At 37.8% G+C, this 23,774-nt stretch overlaps 1 protein-coding gene across 1 annotated transcript in view; it reads left to right on the plus strand.

The window, feature by feature from the left end:
- The first annotated feature begins 2,960 nt into the window (after positions 1-2,960).
- NDFIP2 (Nedd4 family interacting protein 2) overlaps positions 2,961-23,774 on the plus strand; it is a 73,793-nt gene continuing 52,979 nt past the window's right edge. The window contains exons 1-3 of the mRNA XM_025982357.2: positions 2,961-3,052; positions 7,361-7,479; positions 10,060-10,838. Coding sequence (XP_025838142.1) covers positions 2,961-3,052; positions 7,361-7,479; positions 10,060-10,838 — 990 coding nt within the window. The remainder of the gene's footprint in view (positions 3,053-7,360; positions 7,480-10,059; positions 10,839-23,774) is intronic.

Raw genomic sequence — 23,774 nt, forward strand, 5'->3', positions numbered from 1 at the left:
GATGTAGTCATTCAATGAATATTACTTAGTCTTAAAGAGGGAATGAACTTCTGATACATTCTACAGCATAAATAAACCTGAGGACATTAGGCTAAGTGAAATAAACCAGACATAGAAGGATAAATATTATATGATTCTACTTACATGAAGTACTTCCAATAGTCACATCCATAGAGACAGCAAGTAGAATAGTGGTTACTAGGAGCTAGGAGGAGGGGGGAATCGGGAGGTAGAATTTCATGGGTACAGAGTTTCAGTTTGGGATGATGGAAAAGTTCTGGAGACAAATAAGAGTGATGGTTGCACAACAATGTGAAAGTATTAGTGCCACTAAACTGTACCCTTAAAACTAGTTAAAATGATAAAATTTAGGGGTGCCTGGGTGACTCAATCAGTTAAGCATCTGACTTCAGCTCAGGTCATGATTGTGGAGTCTTGGGATTGAGCCCTACATCTGGCTCCCTGCTCAGTGGGGAGTCTGCTTCTCCCTTTCCCTCTGCTCCTCCCCCTGCTCATTCTCTCTCTCTTTCACTCCCTCTCAAATAAATAAAAAAATTAAAACATGGTAAATTAAAAAAAAAACAAGGTAAATTTTATGTTGTGTATGTTTATCATAATAAAAAGCAACTTATGAAAATTTTTTAGTAGAGCTATAGCCCATTATAGTACCAAATCAAGGTGGAGAATCATTATACTTTTCTGTAATAATAAATAAAAGTGGGAAGGAGATAACTAGTGAGATGCCTTTGAAGTGGTCAGACCTTACCTTATTTCTGGAAAAATAATGAAGTATTGCAAATCTAAGACAAATGCAGGTAACTCAACTGAAAAATAGGCAAATGACCAGATCAACAAAATGACCTCCAAATGATCAATAAAGATATCAAAAAGGTGAGGAATCCCTGGGTGGCTCAGCGGTTTAGCGCCTGCCTTTGGCCCAGGGCGTGATCCTGGAGTCCCAGGATAAAGTCCCACATCAGGCTCCCTGCATGGAGCCTGCTTCTCCCTTTGCCTGTGTCTCTGCCTTTATCTCTCTGTGTGTGTCTCTCATGAACAAATAAATAAAATCTTAAAAAAAAAAGATATCAAAAAGGAGTTCAACTTTATTAATCATCAGAGAAATCCAAAATGAAATCAAAGTGAGATACAGCTATATTCTCATCATGATGGCTTAAATAAAAAAGACACAATACTAAATGTTTGTGAGGCTGTGGCTCAGCTGGAATTCTCATATGAGAGGTTGAGAGGAGAGAAAACTAGTAACACCATTTTGGAAAACTATTTGGCAGTATCTGCTCAAGCTGAATATATATATACTCTAATATCTAGCAGATCTACTTGTAAGAGTATACTCTCCAGAAATAAGTACATATATTCACTGAAACATGTATAAGAATATTCTTAGTAGTATTGTTCATAATAGCCTTGTTATGGGTTGAATTGTGCCTCCTCCACCCCTCAATTCATATGTTGAAGTCCTAATCCCTGGTATCTTAGACTGTGGCCTTATTTCGAAATAGAGTCATTGCAAATGTTATTAAAGTGAGGTCATAGTAGGGTGTAGCTCTAATCAGACCAATGACCTTTAGAAGGGGAAACTTTGGACATAGACACACACACACACACAAGATGAAGGTGGAGAGTGGGGTAATATCCTATAAGGCAAGGAATACCAAAGATTGCCAGAAAACCACCAGGAGCTAGGGGAAAGGCATGGAACAGATGCTTCCCCACATCCCTCCAAAGGAACTGACCCTGCTGACACCTGGTCTCGGACTTCTATCTTCCAGAACATTAGATGATGAATTTCTGTTGCTTCAGCCGCTCAGCTTGTGATACTTTGTTATGGAAACTCTAGAAAACTAATACAGGCCTCATATTAGAAAGAACCCAAATGTCAATTGGCTGTATTTATTCAGTAAAGCAAGTAAATAAAGTAAGGTATATTCATGCAATGGAGTACTATACAGCAACAAAAATGAACCAGCTACAGCTACACAAATTATATGAATTGGCCTTAATATAAGGTTAAGAAAAAAAAATCAGACCCAAAAGAGTACATGTAGTATGACTTCATGTATATGAAGTAAAAATTATAAATTAGCCAAAACTAATTTGTTGTGTTCAAAGTCAGGAATAGAGTTACTCTTTGTATGGGAGAAGAGACAGGAATTGGGCCAAGGATTTTTCTGAGGTCCTAGAAATATTCTATTTCTTAATATAGGTGCTGGTTGCATGGGCTGTGCAGTTTATGAAAAATCTTTGAGCTACAGCTTACCAAAGTCTGTGTATTTTAATAAAAAGTTGTTAGAGTGGGAAAAAAATCCAGAAAATCCCTTTTCCCTCAATTGTTTGTGACCTTTGGTAAATTTCTTAATACTCTAGGTGTCAGTTTTCTGATATATAAAGTGATAGTAACAACAGTACTTATTCCATATGTTTGCTGGGAAATATAGGGAGATAATATATATGGTAACACCTACCAAAATGACTGGCAGCATTCAATAAGTGTTAGCTATTATTACCATAATTATAATGATTGACAAATATACTGTGGAATAGTTTTACTTCTAGATAAACAACTGATGTATTTTTTATGGTGACACAGATTGGAGTCTTTTATTTATTTTATGATGACTCATGCAGAGTATAAGCCCAGACACTTAGCCTAGAAAAAATATGATGTGACCAAGTTAGAAGGCCTAACCACCTTCTGGGTTTCTTTGAGCTAATCTTCATTGTTTCTAAGTTTTATTTATTCCACATTTGACTGTGTTAAATGTCACTTTTTTTTTTTCTGACAGTATTAGGAAATAAAAGAAAGGAAAAGAACCTCCAGGATTAATATTACTTTATATATGTATGGTTACATTTCCTTTGAGCTTCACAACAAGTGAGACAGGTAGGGAAGGAATTAGTATTCTAATATTTAGGATGAGCAAACCAGTTCAGCAGGTTAAATGACTTACACAAGAGCTGGATTGCTAAGATATGAAGAGTTGGGACGAAAGCTATTAGAAAATTATATGGATAATTCAGGAAGTAAAAGAAGGTAATTTAAGTGAAGAGTAAGATAATCTTTGCTTGAGCAATGGTGGCCAGTGGAACTTTAGGTGATGATGTAAATGTTCTTTATTTGCTCTGTCCAACAGAATAGCCAGTGCACACTTTTGGCTAGTATCATTGAGGAACTGAATTTTTAATATTAATTTAAATGTAAATGGTCATATGTAACTATCATATGTATGTGTAACTATCATTTCCAGGAATCATGGTAAAGTCCATGGTCAAGGGGTTGGGGCTGTGCTGAGAGCTGGTATCTTGTTCACTTTGTGTGTTTAGGTCATCTTATATCCCAACCTTATCTGGATGGACATGCATATATAGGGTTGGGATTGTTTGGTTTTTAAGCTTGCATATATACATCTAGTATAAGGTATCTATTGTATTTTCAAAGATTATCTTTTTGCATTTTAAAAAGTAGACATTCTTAGGGAATCTGGTGCTAAACCATTTTTAGACAACCAGCTTCTGGGTCAAGGTTTCATACTTAGTAAAGCAGCAACTTCACTGTGATCTATTGAAAGTCAGCCCTCAACATGAAGGTTTGAAAGAAAAAATAAGAAAAAGAAGACAAAAGATAAAACAATATTTAATATGTTTACAAAATAAAAAATTTAAAATACAGAAAAAGAAAAAAAGTAAATATTTTACTTGTGCCAAAGCAGAAATGCCTGAAAGAATTAGCAATGATCATAGAATTTATCCTGTTTTGTGGAAATACCTTTGACTATACTATCTCTTCCAAGAGAAATGTTGACATTTTGAGTTCATGATGTGTTGGAGTTCTGTATTTATTAGTACTTTTTTGGAGGGTGTTTCTTTTTGGATGTGATAGGAACAGTCAATGGAATATTTTTTTATTGTTTTATGAATTTTCAACCACATTTGAACCAAACTAGAAGTGGAGTGGTAGTCTCATAGATAATCACGTCAAGGATACATTTACCTCTCTGAGCCTCAGTTTCCATCTATCCAAAATAAAGTTTTTGGAATAGGTGACTAGGAAGTTCCCCTGAAATGGTAAAGTTTTATGAATCCATGAAAAAAACACACATTTCTCTCTTTCCCGGACATTTGGGTTCCAAGGAAATTTCAGTGGCCTGTAAGCGAGCCAAATTACCTGTTCTGTTCAAACGAAAAAAAAATTAAATTTGACTTTATACTCTATGTACTATATTTGTATGTACACATGTGCTTTGGTAACATTCATGTTTTTTTTTTTTAAAGATTTTATTTACTCATGAGTGACAGAGAGAGAGAGAGAGGCAGAGACACAGGCAGAGGGAGAAGCTGGTTCCACATAGGGAGCCCGATGTGGGACTCCAGGATCAGGCCCTGGACTGAAGGCAGGCGCTAAACCACTGAGCCACCTGGGCTGCCCATGGTTTTGTTTTTTAAAGTCAGTATCAGAATGCTATGATCTGAGTGTTTGTTCTTCCCTCCACACAAATTCAAATATTGAAAATCTAATGGCCAATTTGATGGTGTTGTTAGGTGGTGGATCTTTGGGAGGTGATTAAGTCCACAGGCATGGGATTAATGCCCTTATAAGAGTCCCTAGATAGATGCCTCTTGGCCCCTTCTGCCACATGAGGATACAAAGAGAAGTTGGCAGTCTGAAACCTACCAGGGGGCCCTCACTAGAACCCAACCATGCTGGCATCCTGATTTTGGCCTTCCAACCTTGAGAGGTGATGAGAAATAAACTTTTTAAAAAGATTTTATTTATTTATTCATGAGACACACACACACAGAGGTAGACATACAGGCAGAGGGAGAAGCAGGCTCTCTACAGGGAGCCCGATGTGGGACTTGATCCTTGGACTCCAGGATGACGCCCTGTGCCAAAGGCAGATGCTTAACCACTAGCCACCCAAGTGTCCCGAGAAATAATTTTTTTTTATAAGCCACCCAGTCTATGGTATTTTGTTATACCAGTCCAAACAGATAAAAAAGATTTGAACTTGATGTCTTTACCTTTATTGGAGAAATCATGCCAGATTTCTCAGTGATCATCTTTCAAAAGCAGAATTTATAGACATTTCATGGGAATGTTACATACTATTGACAGGTGAAGTGGGATAGTATAAATATTTTATTTTTTCTATGAGGTCTACTAGATATAAAAGGAACTCCCTTTTTTCATTATCTTGGCCTCTTTGGCTCTGTCAGGCCACTAGCTTTTTTTTTCTCCCCTATTTGAATCTTAAGGTCAGGAAATGGGTATGAATTTTTTCTCAGTTCTGGAAAGGCAGCATCTTATGAGTCACTCCATCTGAATACTTTTATCATTTTGCCCCTTCAGATAGTGAATGCCCTTTATCCTCATTACTGAAACCAGGCAACTTTATCATAAGGAAACCTTATTGCTAATGTTATACTATGTTAATTGTAAAGGAGTATTCTGACTTCAGATGATTTAACAAATGAGGCCTGGTTCCTGTTATGGAAGAAAGAGAGCAGACAATGTTTAACATGTTAACATGTTTAACATGTTGATATATAGAAGACATTTTCCACTCCTAATATTTTATATACACACCCACACTCACATGCACGAATAGTATTTGTCTTCTTATACAATGATCTTGCATTAGTTAGTCAAGAGAAAACTGTCATAATAGGAAATATACTCAGTGTCAGCCCTGCTCTTCAATGATGAAAGTGATTATCAGGCTTGCAGAGAAAACAGGAGACAAAAAACACATAAACCTGCTTTAATATGGTCAAAGAACAGCCTTCTGTACTCAAGGTAAAGCAAAGAACATTTTAATAACTTATGACTCAGCCCAATTTAAAATAAGTAATCCCTAAGGCAAAATGGCTATTGATTTGCTCAAATTTGTTGCTCATGACAACAAAAAATTAAAGTGCTAAATAAAACTAGCGTTAGGACAGTTTATCAGAGTTCAGATATTTTCTAATCGCTGCCTAGTGATGCCTCCATGGATAATAGTACAAATATAAAATAAAGCTCATAGGAAATACTTAATATGGAAATTTTAATCCCTAAGCTACCTCTCTCATACTTTTTTTTTTTCTTTTTTTTCTTTTTTTTTTTTTTTTTTTTTTGTCTCTTTGGTTTCCTTCTCTCTCTCTTTTTATCCTTTACTGTATGGAGACAATTTCAGCTTGCAATATTTAAATAAATATGTGATAGTCAGTTTTCTGTGTCAACTTGGTTAGGCTATAGCTCCAATTATTCACTCAAACACTAAACTAGGTGTTGCTGTGAAGGTATCTTTTAGATATTATGATTAAAGTCCAATTCCAAAGTCCAGTGATTTTTTTAAAGATTTTATTTATCTGTTTATTTGAGAGAGTGACGAGAGAAGGGAGGAAGGGGAGAAACAGACTCCTCTCTGAGCAGGGAGCCCAACATGACTGGATTGATTCCCAGGACCCTGGGTTGATGACCTGAGCCAAACGCAGATGCTTAACTGACTGAGCCACCCAGGTGCCCCCAAATCCAGTTGACTTTCAGTAAAGAAGATTATCTTGTATAATCTTGATTTATCCATTGAAGGGCCAAGAGCAGAACAGGCTTCCTTGAAGAAGAAGAAACTCTGCCTGAAGACAGTAGTTCTAGAACTCTTTTAGAGTCTGTAGTCTGGATTTTGTACACTTAGCCAGCCTGTAGTCTGTAGTCTGAATTTTGTACACTTAGCCAGCCTTCACAACAGTGTAAGCCAATTCCTTGCAATGAATCTCTTAATATACATCTTCTATTGGTTCTTTTTCTTAGACCTTGACTGATAAAAAACATTAGCTATATTTTAGATTCTTCCCACACAGTGTATGAGAATAAAGAGAGGAAAAGGGAGTAGATACCTGATTGTCAAATTGCTCAGATTTTTTCTCTAAAATTACAGAGCTAAACAGATGACAGGAATTTCAGAAACAGTTAAATAAGGAACACTATGTGAAGCTAAATTAAGGTCCAAGCCTCGAAACTGCTTAAAAGATCCATAGACATGGTAACAGAAATAAAACTTTAGAGTAATAAATGATGACTATTTTCAGTTACCAAAGTGATAATTTCTTATATTTTCTAAAACCTAGTTTAGAATTTAGTGTGCAGAAAATATGACTAGTGAATTTTTATTAGGTAGAGATAGAAATCTGCAGACAGAGGATGTAATTTTATCTCTTTTAATCATTCTCTAGATAAATATGCAAAATCATGCATATTCCAGATACAATTAACTATTGAGATATATGGTCACACTAACCATCAGCAGCTACCTGAGTAGTAGTTCTATGTTCTAAGTTCTATGTTGTATGTTCTGTGTTGTAGAGGTAGTGATAAAACTAAAAATCATGAAGAAGTAAGGAAAATTTGGAGTATTTGCCTACCTAAAAAGGCCAGAAAGCCATCTGTAGGCAATGACATGTCTCTCCACTGCTCCTTAATTGGTGAGAATATCAACAAAGACTCCTGGCACATATATATGCAGTTTATATACCTGTTTTGAACTAAGAGGAGACTATGGGAGGGTGATAAGAAATCAGTTTACCTGTGGAGGGGATGACTCCGCCTCTGGGAAGGTAGGAGGGATTCTGGGGGGAAGTATGTCCTAGGAAAAGGGGTCCCTGTGACCAGATAGCATTATTCTACAGAGCATTAAAGTTATTCTTTGTGGGAAGATTATCTCCACATGAGAAGATGATAACAATGGAGGGTACTCGGGGGTTGTTCTGGAGGTGAAACATCAATTATGTGACAGGACTGTTGTAGTCACTTCACACAATTTTGATATTAACAGTGTTTTATTACTTTACATCTTGGCACTTGTCTAGTTTGGGTTCTGCAGGAAGCAGATGCTGGTATGAAGTTATGAGTGCAAGAGGTTTATTAGGGGGTTAACAACTGTGAAGGGAAAAATGTTTGGGCAGGGAGACTCATTACAACATACTGCCAAGCTAAAAAGTCTCTGGTAGTTTAGCAGGGAGTTCTGAAGCAAAGATTGCCCCTTAAAAGGGTCAATGTCAAGCAAAAGTGGCTCAACCTGTACCACCACCAGTCAATGGCCAGATGCTACCCTGAAAGGAACACAACCTCAGGGTGAAAACTAAGGAAAACCCTGACAAAGCTAAGAGCTGAAGGCTGTTGATTAATCACGCTCCTTGCAACTGGTCAGAGAGTGTTTTCTGAATGGGGAATCCAGGCAGTTTATCTCCATGTCTGCCCCAATATGCAGTGTGGCATTAGTGAAATTATGGGTGGCTGTGTGTTTGGAGATGAAAATCAATTAGGCCAGAACAAGAGGTGTTAGTGCATTACCATTTTTAAATTCTACTTCTTAGTAGTTTATAGCGGTACACTGCCACCAATTCTTTAGTTAACTAGAGTTGTCACCATCAAAAGTTTAGGGATTGAATATATCAGATGTTGTTTAAAGCCTCTAAAATAATAAGAATATTGTAAGAATATTGTTACTCCCATTTCATCCCAAATAAGTTGCTCTTAGTGGGTCAACTCAGGGCCTCCATTTGTGTTGGACTATTACAGTTATGAAATGGGCAAAGGAGTTCAGAACAGCTCTTTAGGGGATGATGAGAAAGAATCATTTCCTTCATCTAGATCAAGAAGGTAGGATTTAATGAAGTCATATTGGCTCTTTGTGATGCATCACTATTTTTTTAAGGGCATATTATAGCATAGTGCTTAATATAAAGGAGACTCTGGAGTCTGTGACCACTTGCTAGTGATGTGGCTTTCGACAAATCCCTGAACCTCTTGGTGCCTTACTTTCCCCATTTGTTAAAGATTATAGTAGTGCCTACATCATCGGGATGTTGTGAGGATAAAATGATATAACACATGCAGTCCCTGGCTGGGGAAGGGTTCAATATCTGTTAGCTGTTATTCTACTTCTTCCCCCACTTTTTCTTCCCTTCTTCACTGAATAAGTGCTTTCCCTTTGAATTTTGTCATCTCTCTAGATGAGCAAAATGTTCACAGAACTTGGGAGGAAGGTAAAATGGAAAGAATCTGTTACTCTAACAGGATTCAGGATGTCTCCTTTTGATCAGGTCTTTAGTTTCAGTGTTATGTTCTCAGTCCTGTTCTGGGTGTGTTCAGTGTAAAAAAAAGGACTCTGCCCTGAGCAGTAGCATATTTGAAAAACAACAAATGGACATATAAATGATTAATGAAAACACAAGCACATAAAAAATTAAGTTCTAAAAAAATAAAAATAAAATAAAATTAAGTTCTAAAGGAACAGTCTAGGAATCTAATTTCATTTTGCTGACACATTGTTGTTTTGAGCATGAAAGATGATACCATTTGGGGTAAAATTGTGAGGGTGACCTCTTGTATGATAATACAATAAAAGGTCCCATGTTTATTGTCTTCGAATCTAAAATATATGAACTCAGATAAAAAAAAAACAAGTTTAAAGACATTTAAGCATGATTGTATTGCCTCTTTTTATTGTTAGCCTATTCATGCTCTCTACCACTGGATGTGTCAGGATGGCAAAAAATAGGAAGAATTGCTCAATACTTTGAATAAAGCTATCAAGAAGGCTTAATTTGTGTGTGTGTGTGTGTGTGTGTGTGTGATGATTTCTCAATGAGTTTGTCTTTATTGTTTTTTTTTTTTTTTTTTTTTTTTTTGCTACTTTAGCTAGCTGATTCAGCTCACTCAGTGGCCTTTTTCATTCCAGGAATCTCCTTTGGAAATTCAGGAAGGAAGTAAAGTAAAAGACACAGGGCCAGATTATGGGATCATAGTTTTCAGGGTATAGAAAGCAGGTCTTTGGGTTAAAAGGTGCTTTACTTTGTCCCATCATACTCTCCTGCTCCCTAGAAAAACATGCTTTGTGGCCTTTGGGAGATACACATAGTAGGTCACGTGTGGCTAACCAGACACTGAAACCCTCTTACCATATTGCACACAAGGTGATTCCTTACTGTTAAACCCTTCATAATGACTGAAGTGAGCATGATGACAACACAGTCCCATCTTACTTTCGTGTATCCTTTCAGTGACCTCGGGCTCTCCAGAGGCCTCCTTCCTTGGCGAGAGAGGAGTTAGATTCTTGAATCTCCTACTACCAAGAGAGGGACAAAACAGCATTTACAAAGGTGCCCCTTCCCTCCCTAATGCTTTTGAACGCGCGTTTCAGGAACGTCCTAGAGACGGCTCTCCCTCCGTCGTCCTGTGCTGTCGTGTTGGGAAGCGGGGGCCCGTCCTCAGGTGTGCTGACACGCGTGCCCCCTCTCCTGGACTCCGGTCTCTGCCTGGTGTCACCGTGCACCCGCCTGTGCTTGCGCGAGGCCCGTCCAATAGGAAAGCCCTATCAAGGACAGTGATATTTATACTTTTTCCGTTCCTTTTGCCACCGCCCACTCCCGACAACCTAGACAGTTCCCCCGACTGGTCTCACTTTTCCATCTACGCAGCCCCACCCCCCGCTCAGCCCCACCCCCCGCTCGCGACGCGAAGGGGACGCCAGAGGACTCACCGAGCATGCGCGCCCGTTCCGAGCATGCTCAGTGGTGCGCGCGGCGCTCTGGGGCTTCGCCGCGCGGTGGGCGACGCGGAGGTTTCCGCGGCTGCTGCGGGAGCGACAGGAAGTGAAGCGGCCCGGCCGGGCGACAGCGGCGGCAGAAACAGAGGCGGAAGGGGCGCTGCGGCGGCGACGACGTCGTCGACGGGGGTGGACGAGGGGGCCGAGCGCCGAGAGGACTCGCCCGCTCGGAAGCCGGATCCCGAGCCGGGCAGGATGGATCACCACCAGCCGGGGACTGGCCGCTACCAGGTGGTGAGTTCCCGCGCCCCCGGCCCGGCCTCCTGCGCGGCCCGGGACCTCGGGGCTGCCTTCCCGTCGTCGACCCGGGAGTCCCCTTCTTCGGGCTAAAACCCGCCTCCTTTTCTTTTCTTTTCTTTTCTTTTTTTTTTTCCTTTACACTTCTCGTGGAGCTTGCCTCCGACTCCTTTGAGACCCTTTCCTCTGGATCCAAGGCTTTTCCCACGTCTCTACCCGCACCCTCCCCCTACACCCGCCGAAGGACGCCCCGCGCCCCCCTTCCAACTTGTATTGGTTTTACTTGTGACTTTCTCGATCGTTTCTTTATTCCCTGACCGAGTCACTTCCAGTGTGGATTGTCTGCTGGAAATGGTGCTGAGTTCACGTACCTGCTGGGAAGATGATCGCCGTCACAAACGGGGCGGGTGGGGGGTGGGGGGGAGGAGATGTAAGCTCGGCGAAGGGTAGGATGTGGATTCGGTGAAAAATGTGGGTTGAAAAACTGCGCGACTGTGGAGAACAGCGCTGCTGATCTTGTGTCTCCGCTCTACTTAACCTTGTCATTTTGTCCTTTAACATTTTGTTAGTATTAAAAGTGACTATTCCTTTTTTTTTTTTTTTTTATTTTAGGGAGGGGGAGGTAGGAGAGGGAACAGAAGTTTTCCTAGAAAAAAAAAAATGGAAATCTTGTTCGAAGAATTATTTTTTCATTAAATACAGGGTTTCCAGTTCACCCACGAAAGCCCTTGTATGTGAAAATGAGTGAAAAGTGTCCCTCTCTGTTTTCAGGGTCAATTTTTCTAACGTCGTTTTTCCTGGAGTATTAATTATGGTCCTGCCATTGAGGTTTCTGCTGTAAACACTCTTTAAAAAAATGGACTCAGCAGTAGTTGACTATTTTGCTGTACGTAGGTAGCATGTTACAATGTAAACTTTCGGGTAGTGATCAGGATAAGGAAAAGGAGGAAGACGTTAATAGGTAGCGTTGATGGTGCAATTCTTAGTACTGTTTGTGAAATTTTACAAATGTAGATACAATAGTGCAGATTTCACCTCTCTAATATACATTTTTTTTAAATTTTTTTTTTTTAAATTTTTATTTATGATAGTCACAGAAAGAGAGAGAGAGAGAGGGGCAGAGACACAGGCAGAGGGAGAAGCAGGCTCCATGCACCAGGAGCCCGATGTGGGACTCGATCCCGGGTCTCCAGGATCGCGCCCTGGGCCAAAGGCAGGCGCCAAACCACTGCGCCACCCAGGAGTCCCTCTAATATACATTTGCACATGTGAGCCTTAGTTATGAACTAAGAATTTATTTTAGTTAGCTCATTTTGACAAATATGAAGGCTACTGAAAGATGAAATCCCAATGTGTGCAATTTCGCATTTTTCCAAGAATAAAAGCTCATGGTGTTTTCATTTTATCCGGTTTATATCCTGTAAATCTTCAAATGATCTATATTGGATTTGTGAAAATTTGTCTGTATTTTCAGAATGGTTTAAACAATAGTGCTGTTTAAACAATAGGGAAGGCATTTTTCAAGTTGTCAGCGTATACACTTTTGGTAGTTTTTTTTTTTTTTTTTAAGCCCATTCTTATTTTTGCATATGTTAGCTATAATACTATAGCTAATACTATAGCTAATACTATTAATACAGTATAATACTGAATACTATTTCCAGTGTCTTTTCTAATCTCTTTTCTTTCTTGTTCCTATTTGTTCCCTTAATGGCATTAGGTGATTTGAATCCTTTCTCTTTGGGGATTTTGCTTATTAGATTCAACCATGTTCTCATATACAAGTCACTACTCAAAACATTTTTAGCTGGTAAGGTTGTACCTTAAAATAATTTATTATATTGTCACATTTGCTTTCGGTAGTTATGACTAGTTACAATTTGACTTAATTACTAAAAAAAAAAAATTCTTAACACCGACATATTGAAATTTACTCTCTCATTTTAAGATTTTTTCCCCTTTTCTCTACATCTTTTTTTCATAAGTGGACAGTATCATATTTTATTGCATTTTTTTTCCTCAACTGGAGGTGTGTCCTACATAGACTTTGAAATGGACTTTGAGTGGACACATTCCTTCAGAGCAGAGGGCAAAAATTTTAAAGTTGGTATTCACTTTAAGTAAGTATGGTATCAGTGTGTTTTCCTTGTAAGGCAAAGTGTTTGAGAATCTTAGAATAGTTTAAATTTGGATTTTAATTTCTGTTGCTTTGTAATCACAATAATCATTTTATTTGTCTAGTATAACTCTTGCATTTGCTGAGAATGGCCTGAGTTATTCCAAAGAAGCAGCTGAATTGGTGTGTAGTAGCCTATTTGGCTAGGGAAAAATCTGCAGCTCTGGTTTATATTGATGATCACAACTGCTGTGTGGCTTTCTTAGTTCAGTTTTTTGAAAATTCTGGAATGATTAATAAATCATTGAACAGTCAACAATTCCAGTTGTTGACTGTTAAGAGATGACTAAGTAGGAGACAGGCAGATATGCTTAGGGATGAAATAGTATGTGACATTAATTTATCACTCATAGATAGAGTTAAAATTTAGCTTTCCATATTGGAAAATTAGTGATGCACAAGACCATCAGAACAACTTGCTACCATTAACCAGTGCACAGGATTTTATATGGAAACTGGTTTTTCTGTGGTCTTTCTTCCATTGTTAGAAGGGATCTGAATTTTGTTAAGTAAAGCAGTGGAAGACGATGTAGAGTTACAAAAAGCCTTCATTAATAACCCTTCTAATTTCAGAAGAAGCTAGATGTGCTAGTTTCCTTGTGTTATGGGGAATTAAGTAGTCTTTGGTAGAAAATGAGCAGTGTTGCCAAACTATGTAGTTGTTGATTTGGCTTGAAGCTGTTAGGCCACATTCTACCTTTGATGTTCTCTATTTTAAAGGATTATGTACCTGAACCAAGCCGACTACTAAGGTGTCAAAGATCATCCTGTAGACAAGTAAAGTTGGCACTGTTGATTGTAACAGTGGTTTCCCAAACTGTTTTCCAGAATGATTGTAATAGATGGTCTTAGAAGATTTATGACCTATGTTAGCATCTAAAACCATATATTTGCATATTAAAACGATGAGAAATTCTGCAGTAAAGACAATGGTTTGGATTTGTTTGACCTAGCTTTTCCTAAATTTTGATCACAGATTTTTGAAGAAAATTTTAAGATTATGTTAATATTTCCAAAATGTTAATATTCTGTGAACATAATAAAGTATTCATACTACAGAGGTCTAGGTACTTTGGTCTTATATCTGGAGAATTAGAGTTGTCCTTGATAAATCAGCTGGGAAGGAGATAGACTACTGATGGTTAAAAAACCCCCAAAACACCTTTTAAAGGCATCTGGGGCTTATATTTAGGTTGTGCTGTTTACAGTTTGTGAGGCCTTAGCTTTTTTACTTAACATTTTAAAGCCTCGGTTTTTGTCATATTAGTACCTACCTCATAAGGATTATTATGAGAATTATATGTTGTAATATATGTAAAACCTATAATACAGAGGTTGTTACATGGTAGGTATTATGAATAATTTAAGGTATACAAACTATAAAGTGTTACATATTTCAAAAATTTCAATTTTTGTTTGTGACTACTTTTGTGTCTCTTTTATATAGCAACACGAATATCAACTAGTTCTTTGTTCATGTCAAATACTGTGAAAAGTCTTGATTTGATTTTACCATATTTATAGGCTAATAAGTTTGTTAATTTTAATGATTGCTAGCAGAAAACAGGAGACTCCCAGATCAGAAACAAATAGAATTAATTACTTACAGCACAGCAGGCTGTATGAACGTCAGTATATTTGGGTTTCCTTACACCCAGGTTCCATGAAGGTGATGGGTCTAGATGGATGCATGTGGTAGGTCACAGTGGAGGAACTCAGGACCAAGGCTCCAACACTTTTATAGCAAGCAGCAAACATTGTAGCGAGCAACAAACAAGGTAGTTCACCTCTCCCGGGGAGTATAGTTATGTGCTGTGGTAACTTTGACCTTCTTGGTTGCCTACGTGACTTATTACAAGAATCCACTCAGTATCAGGAAATAGGTAAGTTTTGCAGACTTTCACGCTCAGCAAGAATATGCAGGAACAGCTAGGCCCATGGCAGACCGCGTTACTCAATAGTACATGTTCTAGATGATATAGATAATAGATGGGGATTTTTAGGTGGAGTCATTTACTTTTGCTTTCCATGTTAAAGAAATATTGTAGTTTTTTTACCTTATGTTGCTCTCTAGTTTTTGCCTTCTTTTCTTGGCCCACCTCTATTTCTTTGATCCTCACTTCTTTATTTCCTTTGAATTTATCAGTATTCTTTATCTGGTTTACGTTCTTACCACATCACTTTTACATCTTCAGAGTTGCTTATTGCTTAATCTGATAGATGTTTTTCTGTGTTCATCTTGCTTGATTTATATTACATTGACACTAGGAACTTCCTTTCTCCTTGAAACTCCTTTTTTTATTCCTAATAGAAAGAAACTTTCTACTCTTTACTTCTCTGACTTTGTGAACTCATTTTGTACTTACCCCTTAAGTGTTAGTACTTTCTATGACATTGACTATTGTTATAGCCTACTTACTACTTTCTTCCTTCATCTGATCATCCTTCAGTGTGTCTTTTGCACTGCATGACTCATATTTGTAGACCATAAATTTGATTTTCATTTCTTTGCTCAAAAATCTTCGGTGGCCTGTTACTGAATTCCCTCTCCTCCACATTTAATATTAAAACTTTCAAGTACCTATATAGAAATGTTGAAAAAATTATACAGCTAACCCCCATATACCAATTGTAGGGTCTGCAGTGGCCAACAGTTTGTTATATTTGTGTTGTATATTGTACATATATCAATCCATCTTTTTTTTTTTTTGATACTTTCAAAGTTGCAGATATCAGTGTACCTCTTTGCAAATCACATGCTTATCATTAGCCTAGAGTTCAGTATTTCTTTGTGGTTCTCTTTTTTTGGGGGTAAAATTGACATATAGCGAAATGCACAAATCTTAATGTGGCTTATAAATGAGTCTTGACAAAAACAAAAACCTTTGTAACTCAAATCACTTTCAAAATATAGAGCAGGGATCAGCAAACCATGTTCCAACTACTGTTTTTGTAAATGAAGTTTTATTGTAACACAGCCATGCCCATTCATTTACAATGCCAGAATTGAATTTTTAAAAAATATTTTATTATTTATTTATTCATGAGAGACACATAGAGAGGCAGAGACATAGGCAGAGAGAAGCAGGCTCCCTGCCAGGAACCCAATGTGGGACTTGATTCCAGGACTCTGGGATCATACCCTGGTCTAAAGGCAGACGCTCGACCACTGAACCACCCAGGTATCCCCAGAATTTAATATTTGATGCGGGGTTCACAAATACCAAAATATTAACTATTCTGCCCTTACCAGATGACATTTATTGATTCCCTCGTATAAAACATTACTATCACCCTATAAAGTTCCTTTGTGACTCTTTCCTGATTCTTCTTCTCTAGTTAATCACTGTTCTGATTTTTTTCACTTCAAATTAGTTTTGCTTATTCTAAAATTATATAGCATATGGTCAGCAAAATTTCTTTCATTCGGCATGAAGTTTTGGAGACAGGTCCATGTTATTGTATATATCAATATATCCTTTTTATTGCTGAATAATATTTCATTGTATAAATTGAATGGATACAGTTTGTTGATGGACATTTGGGTTGCTTCTGGGTTTTGGCTATTAGGGATAAAGCTGGTAGGAATATTTTTGTACAAATCTTTTTTATCAACATATATTTTCATTTCTCTTGGGTGGAATTACTGGGTGATAGGGTTGGTGTATGTTTACTTTTATAAGAAACCAGCAGACTTTGTTTTTTCCAAGTAGTTGTACCATTTTATGCCTATACCAACGATGTATGAAATTTTGGTTGTTCCACCAACTTGCCAGATTTTGGTGTTACCAGCCTTTTTAATTTTAGCCATTCTGGTGGGCTTATTTGAATTTTGAAATATAAATGTCTGGTTTTAGTATACAAGTTCCTTGAATGTACCTTTCCATAGCTGTACTGTGCAATATGTTAGCAGTTTCCCCTTGTAATGTTTATGCACTAACTGCTGTTGTCCAGCAGGATCTACTTATTATTAGTTCTTCTGTCTTTCTTTCTTTCTTTCTTTCTTTCTTTCTTTCTTTCTTTCTTTCATTTTACATGTTTATTTCTCAACTGCAGTTCAGTACCACACCCCTGTTTGTCTGTTCTTAAATGTAAAAACTCCTACATAACTATAATTGGAAGAGGGAAGGAGGGCAAATTACTTGCATTTTATCTGTGTCAAGGCATAGAAAAGTTGAAAATCACAGTATTAGACACTTTGTTATAATTATGTTTTTATGTGGCTTTCTACCCTCTAGACTGGTGTATTTCAGAGATGCTTCAGGGTTCCTGTGAATGATTTTTATTTCATCTTTAAAATAGGTTTTAAACTTATAAAAACTGTAATTGAGGAAATTCACACTCAACTGTATATTATACCAATTTTCCTCAGCTTGAAGACTACTATTATGTTATTGTGTGTTGCCAGGTTAATTTGGTTTTGAACAGTGCCCATAGTAAAGTTTCTCTGGCTATTCTGTGCTTATGGTGATATTAACTGTAAGTGTATCACTAATTGGATGGATTGAATGCAGCTCTCTCTTTTTTTTTAAGTTATGCAAATGAACAAGACACAAAAAGTCTTGGTAAGGATGTGGAGAAATAGGAACCCTTGTGCACAGTTGGGAATGCAAACTGGTGTAGCCACTGTGGAAATAGTATGGAGGTTCCTCAGAAAGTTAAAAATAGAACTACCTTAGGATTCAGTAATTGCACTACTGGGTATTTATCCCCAAAATACAAAAACACTAACTTAGAGTGATACATACACCCGTATGCTTATTGCAGCATTATTTATGATAGCCAAATTATGGAAGCAGCTCAAGTGTCCATCCATAGATAAAATGGATACAGAAGATGTGTGTGTGTGTGTGTGTGTGTGTATAAAATGGAATATTAATCATAAAAAGGATGAAACATTACTATTTGTAACAATATGGATGGAACTAGAGAATATAATGTTAAGCCAAATAAGTCAGAGAAAGGCAAATACCACGTGATTTCACACTCGTGTGGAATTTAAGAAACAAACAGAAGAAAAAAAGAGACAAATCAAGAAGCCGATTCTTAACTATAGAGAACAAAGTGATGGTTACCAGATGGGAGGTGAGTGGGAGGTGAAGGGGACTAAGAGTATGCTTATGATAAGCACTGAGTAATGTATAGAACTGTTGAATCAGTATATTGTACACCACCTGAAACTAATGTAATACTGTATTCTTAACTACTGGAATTAAAATAAAAAGCTTAAAAACCTTAATTAAAAAGATAAAGTTTATAGGAGTATACTATATTAGCATTTCTAACTGATGCTGAATCAAATGCTAGCCATCGCTTAGGCATATTTGAACAGTACATGACCTAGTAATGGTAAAAGATTTGTGCAGTAGCAAGTATATGTGTTGGAATTATGTCATGAAAATACCTTATAGTTTATATGCTTATTTTATGTTTTGAGTACATAAGATTTATGCTTAAGATAAGGTATGGGAACAGTTTTTGGATATCATTACTAATTGTGAAACAGAGGTCCTGTAATTTTTTATTCAGTTTATAATATTTATGATGTATTTCTGTCTGCCAAATTCTGTTTTAGGTGCTGGTGAACAAGACAATAGCCAATTGTCGTATGGCTCATACTTGGTGGAGGGGGTGCAGATAAGTAAGCATAATTTCAGATAGTACCAGGTAGTTTAAAGAAAATGAAGGTTGTGGAATGACTAATACATTTTATCAATACTAAAATAGCAATAACAGAACAGTAATGATTTTGTATTTTGTCAGAAATATGCTGAGAACTCTGCCAAGTGCTTTACACATATGAGCACGTTTAATCCTAAGACCACTTCTGTGAAACAGATAATGTCCTGATCCTCACTTTGCACATGAGTAAAAAATGAGACATGAAGAGGTTAAATAATAGGCTTAGCTGCAATGGATCTAGTATTCAGATTTTGTTGTAGTTTTAGTTTTATATTGCTTTGTAACAAACTACTCCATATGCAAGCATTTTATTATGTTTCAAGATTCCATGGGTTAGTTCTGATCAACAAAGAGGTTCTTCTGCTTCATGTATTGATTGCAGTGTGATGATTGCTGGGGCTGCAGCCATTTTGGGGCTAGATTGGGTTGAAACATCCAAGATAGCTCGCTCACTTGGCTAGCGCTTATGCTATTGATGGGGAGCTCAGCTGGCACTGATGACTGGATAATTTCAGTTGTGTTCTGTGTTAAAGTTTAAAACAGTCATTGGTTCAGCCCTATTCAAAAGGAGAAGAAATAAACCCCATCTCTTAGTGAAAGAGAGACGTGTGTATATATGGAGGTAAGAAATTGGTGGTGATCATCTTTGGAGATGTCACACCAGTTGGTTTGACCCCTCAGTTGACTGGAGTCAGGATAATCAGAGGGCTTCATTCACTCTAAAGGTATGACAATCAAGCTGAGACTTGATTGAACTGTTCTAGGTGATGAGTATTTCAAGTGTGATAGTGGCCTATGGTGGAAATTAGTTTGCTGGTTTAAGGATATGAAGAAAACTTTGTGGCTAGAATGAGATGAAAGGAGTTGGCTTAGTGAGATGGGACAAGCCATAGAAATTTCATGAATGTGATAGGTAATGGAACTTTCATTTACAACTTTGTTTTATAATTTTTGTTTTGTGAAAGCAATGAAGTCTAGCTACATAATCTCTAGGACCTGCTGCCAGATGAAAATATGGGGTCCTCACCTAGGGCAGGGAGGCAATCTCCCTTTTCTATAGGTATGCTGTCTCAACCCATAGCAGATGGACAACTCCCAAAGCATTGCATCTTCTGTGCCAGGACTTGTTCCATATCTGAATCAGCAATAGGAGGAGACCTTTCTGGTTTGCCTGTGAATGTGTCATGATGATGGCAGCCTGGGATGCCTAGTTATGGGACAAAGGTCGGGAGGTTAAGCAGAGCCAGAGAGTTCAGGTGACTGAGAAGCCTTCCTGGGGAGGAAGATTGCTTTTAAGCTAAGGTTCTAAGCCCCTGGCACATGCTCTGATGTCCCATTGGGGTTCACTTACAAAATTCAGAGTCTAAGATAAAATTATAAAGAATTTTAAGATGGTGACCATAGAGCATTAAACCCCAAGCATGGGGCCTTCTGGAGGCAGAGTTCTGTGTGACTACACTGGTCATGTGCTCATGAAGATGGCTCTGAAAGTAGTCTTAACTGCGGGATGGTAGTCGTGGTGATGGTGATGGTGGTGATGATGATCATCTACACCAAGTGTCATCAAACAACTTCTGTAAAGGGCTGGATAGTAAATATTTTAGGCTTCCAAGGCCATGTTGTCTCTGTCATAACTTCTCAAATCCACTGTTGTAGTGCAAAAGTATCTGTACTAAGTATTTAAAATATATAAACAGATTAATGTGGCTCAAAAACAGTGGGCTAGATTTAGCTTGCTAGCTGTGATTTGCTCACCCCTGATGTAGGTGTTATGGGAGTGTACCTCAAACAGTCATAAAGTTTGGGCCTGTTGCCAGATGCTTCTGACAAATTTTTTATTTCACCCAGTCTAGAAACAAACCCTTAGGAATGTGGTAAGGTTGTTTTGCATCACTTACTTGTACCTGGTAATCAGGCAACCACCTAGTCTGTCACTAGAATTGGAGTAGAGATGAATGGGTAGTGGAATTGAGTATAAAATTTTTTTGTGAGAATGGCTAAGTTTCTTGTGTCTAGTAAATCTTCATTTTGTTGGAGTGGTCGCCTCATTGAGGGCATTCTGGCCCATCTTATTTAAAATACCTATACCCTCTTCACTGTACACCCTAACCCCACTCTGTTCCAGTTTTTCTAGAATACTGATCACCAACTGGTACTGTCAACATTTCACATATTTAATTCCTACTTCCTCCCTTCACCCCAATGTAAACTTCATGAGAACAGAGATTTTGTTGAGTTCACTGCTATATCTTTCAGTACCTGGCATATGGTAGGCATTTAGGAAGTATTTGGTAAGAAAGAAGAAAGGAAGGAAGGAATATTGCTAGCTCAAGACCAAATTTATACACTCAAAATCTTGCTTATTTTATTATGCTTTTATGTATTTTTTTCCATTGCTGAGAATTGGGCTTTCTTTGGTGGTGGTGGTGGTTTGTGTATTTGCATTATGTTCCAGTTTAACGTGTATTGTTCAGTTAATCTTTCTGCATATGTGTGCATGCATGAGCCATGCACATGCGCGTGCACACACCCAAACACACACACACACACATCTATGATTGGCAGCATCTAGAGTTGTTCAGTAAGTAATCTGTGAAGCCATATGCAGTGGCCTTGCTTAGTATCTTCATTAATTGTGGAGTTATGGGAACTCCTTTGATTTTCACATCTGTTTTATATCGATTAGTTAGTGATTATTTTCTTAATGTTAGACGTATATTCTAAAATGTCTGATTTTTATGTCTATTATTAATTTTAATAGAATTTAATAGAATTTAATAGAATTTTAAATCAATTTTGTGTATTTTTGCCTGACTTAAGTTTAAATAATTATGGAGGGATGCCTGGGTGGCTCAGTGGTTGAGCATCTGCCTTTGGCCCAGGGTGTGATCCTGGGGTCCCAGGTTCGAGTCCCACATTGCGCTCCCTGCATGGAGCCTGCTTCTCCCTCTGCCTGTGTCTCTGCCTCTCTGTCTCTCATGAATAAAGAAATAAAATCTTTTTTTAAAAAAGTTTAAATAATTATGGGATACATTCTGCTGATGTTTATTAAATTTAAATTTATTGACAAGATCCTTGTTTTTTTTTTTTTTTTGACAAGATCCTTGTAATAATACTAACCTACCTAGTGTGTGATTATATAAATCATCCTGTATCTGTATTTTAGCAATCATATTGTTATGGTTTCTTCCAGAGTTTGGTTACTTAGCTGGAATTAAGGTGTGGATAAAATTCTTGTTAAAGACATGTCAAATGCAAGTTGGGAAATGCTGCAGTGGTCTAAGATTTACTGTGAGATTATTTCAAGCGTTTGACTTGCTTGCTTTTAAGATTTGTTTGAACATGAACAATTTAATATTTTAGAAGTTTAGGAATGTGGTGTGGTTGAGTTGTCTATGATGTTTCTCCAGAATTACCCATTATATTATGTAAAGAAATTATGCTGTTTGGCATAGGCTTTGAGAATCAGGAAATAAACTAGATGGTTTTGTCTCTTTACTAATTATGGAGTACTTACAACTCCTAGACTTTAGATAATGGTCTGAAGAAATCCAGTAGTGACAGTTTTTATATAGAACATTTGTGCACACTCAGAGCTTGCATTTATCAGTGTGATTTCCTCCAAAGAGGAAGGGTTTTGAAATAAATCTTGACCCTTTTTAAATTTTTGTTTGTAACCTTTAGAGAACTACATGAGGCTCTGCTTAACCCCCCCACCCCCACCCCCCGCTTGGTTTGTTATTGTACTGCACAGGAGCCAAATTTTGAACTATATTACTTTTGTCTCTTTCTCTGCCCTTCTCTAACCACCACTCCAAACCATGCTTTCTTGCCTTTGGGCTTTGGAACATATTACTCCCCTTTTTTCTTTTCTCCCACCTTCCTCCAAGATTAATTTCTGTTTATTCAGAAAATCTTCCTTCACCCTCTGCTTTGTGCCCTTTATTTCCCACCCCTTACTACCAAGTTCTTTGTGTTCTTTAACATTGTACACTTATTCCTATCATTTTAAAAAATATTTTATTTATGTGAGAAAGAGAGAGAGAGAGAGTGCATGCGCATGAGCTGGGGGAGGGGTAGAGGGAGGAGCAGACTCCCCGCTGAGTGGGGAGCCTGATGCTGCTGGATCCTAGGACTTGATTTTGGAACTCCAGGATCATGACCTGAGCCGAAGGCAGATCACCAGGTGCCCTGGTGACTGAGCCACCCAGGTGCTCTGCACTTATCTCTATCATAGTTCTTATTTCATGGCATCTACCAGGTGCCCTGGCGACTGAGCCACCCAGGTGCCCTGCACTTACCTCTATCATAGTTCTTAATTTCATGGCATCTATTTTGTGAACTCAGTGGGAAGTAGAATTTAGATTTGTCTTGTTTTAATAATAGTAGATAGCATAGTTCTGGGCCAATATGCATAGTACATACTTCTTGAAGAAATAGATGAAAGTCCGAATGACTTCAAGTGTATGCATGAGCTTATTGGTGTATTATCTTTTATTTATAAAGTGAATGGTTTTGCAGAGTTATAGTAAAACAGCAACAATGTATTGCCTGGCCTATACTCTGATATTCTTGATGTCCATAGTTATGGTAGATATTTTCTTTTTAGAATAGTGCTAAGGGATCATTTAGATGAATTCTGGTTAGTTTTTTTTTTTTGTTTGTTTGTTTGCTTTTTTATTTTTTATTTATTTATGATAGGCACACAGTGAGAGAGAGAGAGGCAGAGACACAGGCAGAGGGAGAAGCAGGCTCCATGCACCGGGAGCCCAATGTGGGATTCGATCCCGGGTCTCCAGGATCGAGCCCTGGGCCAAAGGCAGGCGCTAAACTGCTGCGCCACCCAGGGATCCCTTTTTGTTTGTTTTTTACATAATTCCTCATCTGGCTTTCATTTGCAAGATAATTAACTATGGTTAGGTTATTTGGTCTATTTATGGAAAAAAGGAAAATAAATGAAACTGTTCTAGGTGTGGAAGTTAGCGTTCATTTTCTTCAGCCTTCTTATTTTACAGAAGATTGAATGGGAGGGTCTGGTGGACAAATTTTACTTTATTACTTGAAAGCGTATCAGT

The sequence above is a fragment of the Vulpes vulpes genome, chromosome 6, assembly GCF_048418805.1.
Source record: "Vulpes vulpes isolate BD-2025 chromosome 6, VulVul3, whole genome shotgun sequence".
In the NCBI taxonomy this organism is placed as follows: Eukaryota; Metazoa; Chordata; class Mammalia; order Carnivora; family Canidae; genus Vulpes; species Vulpes vulpes.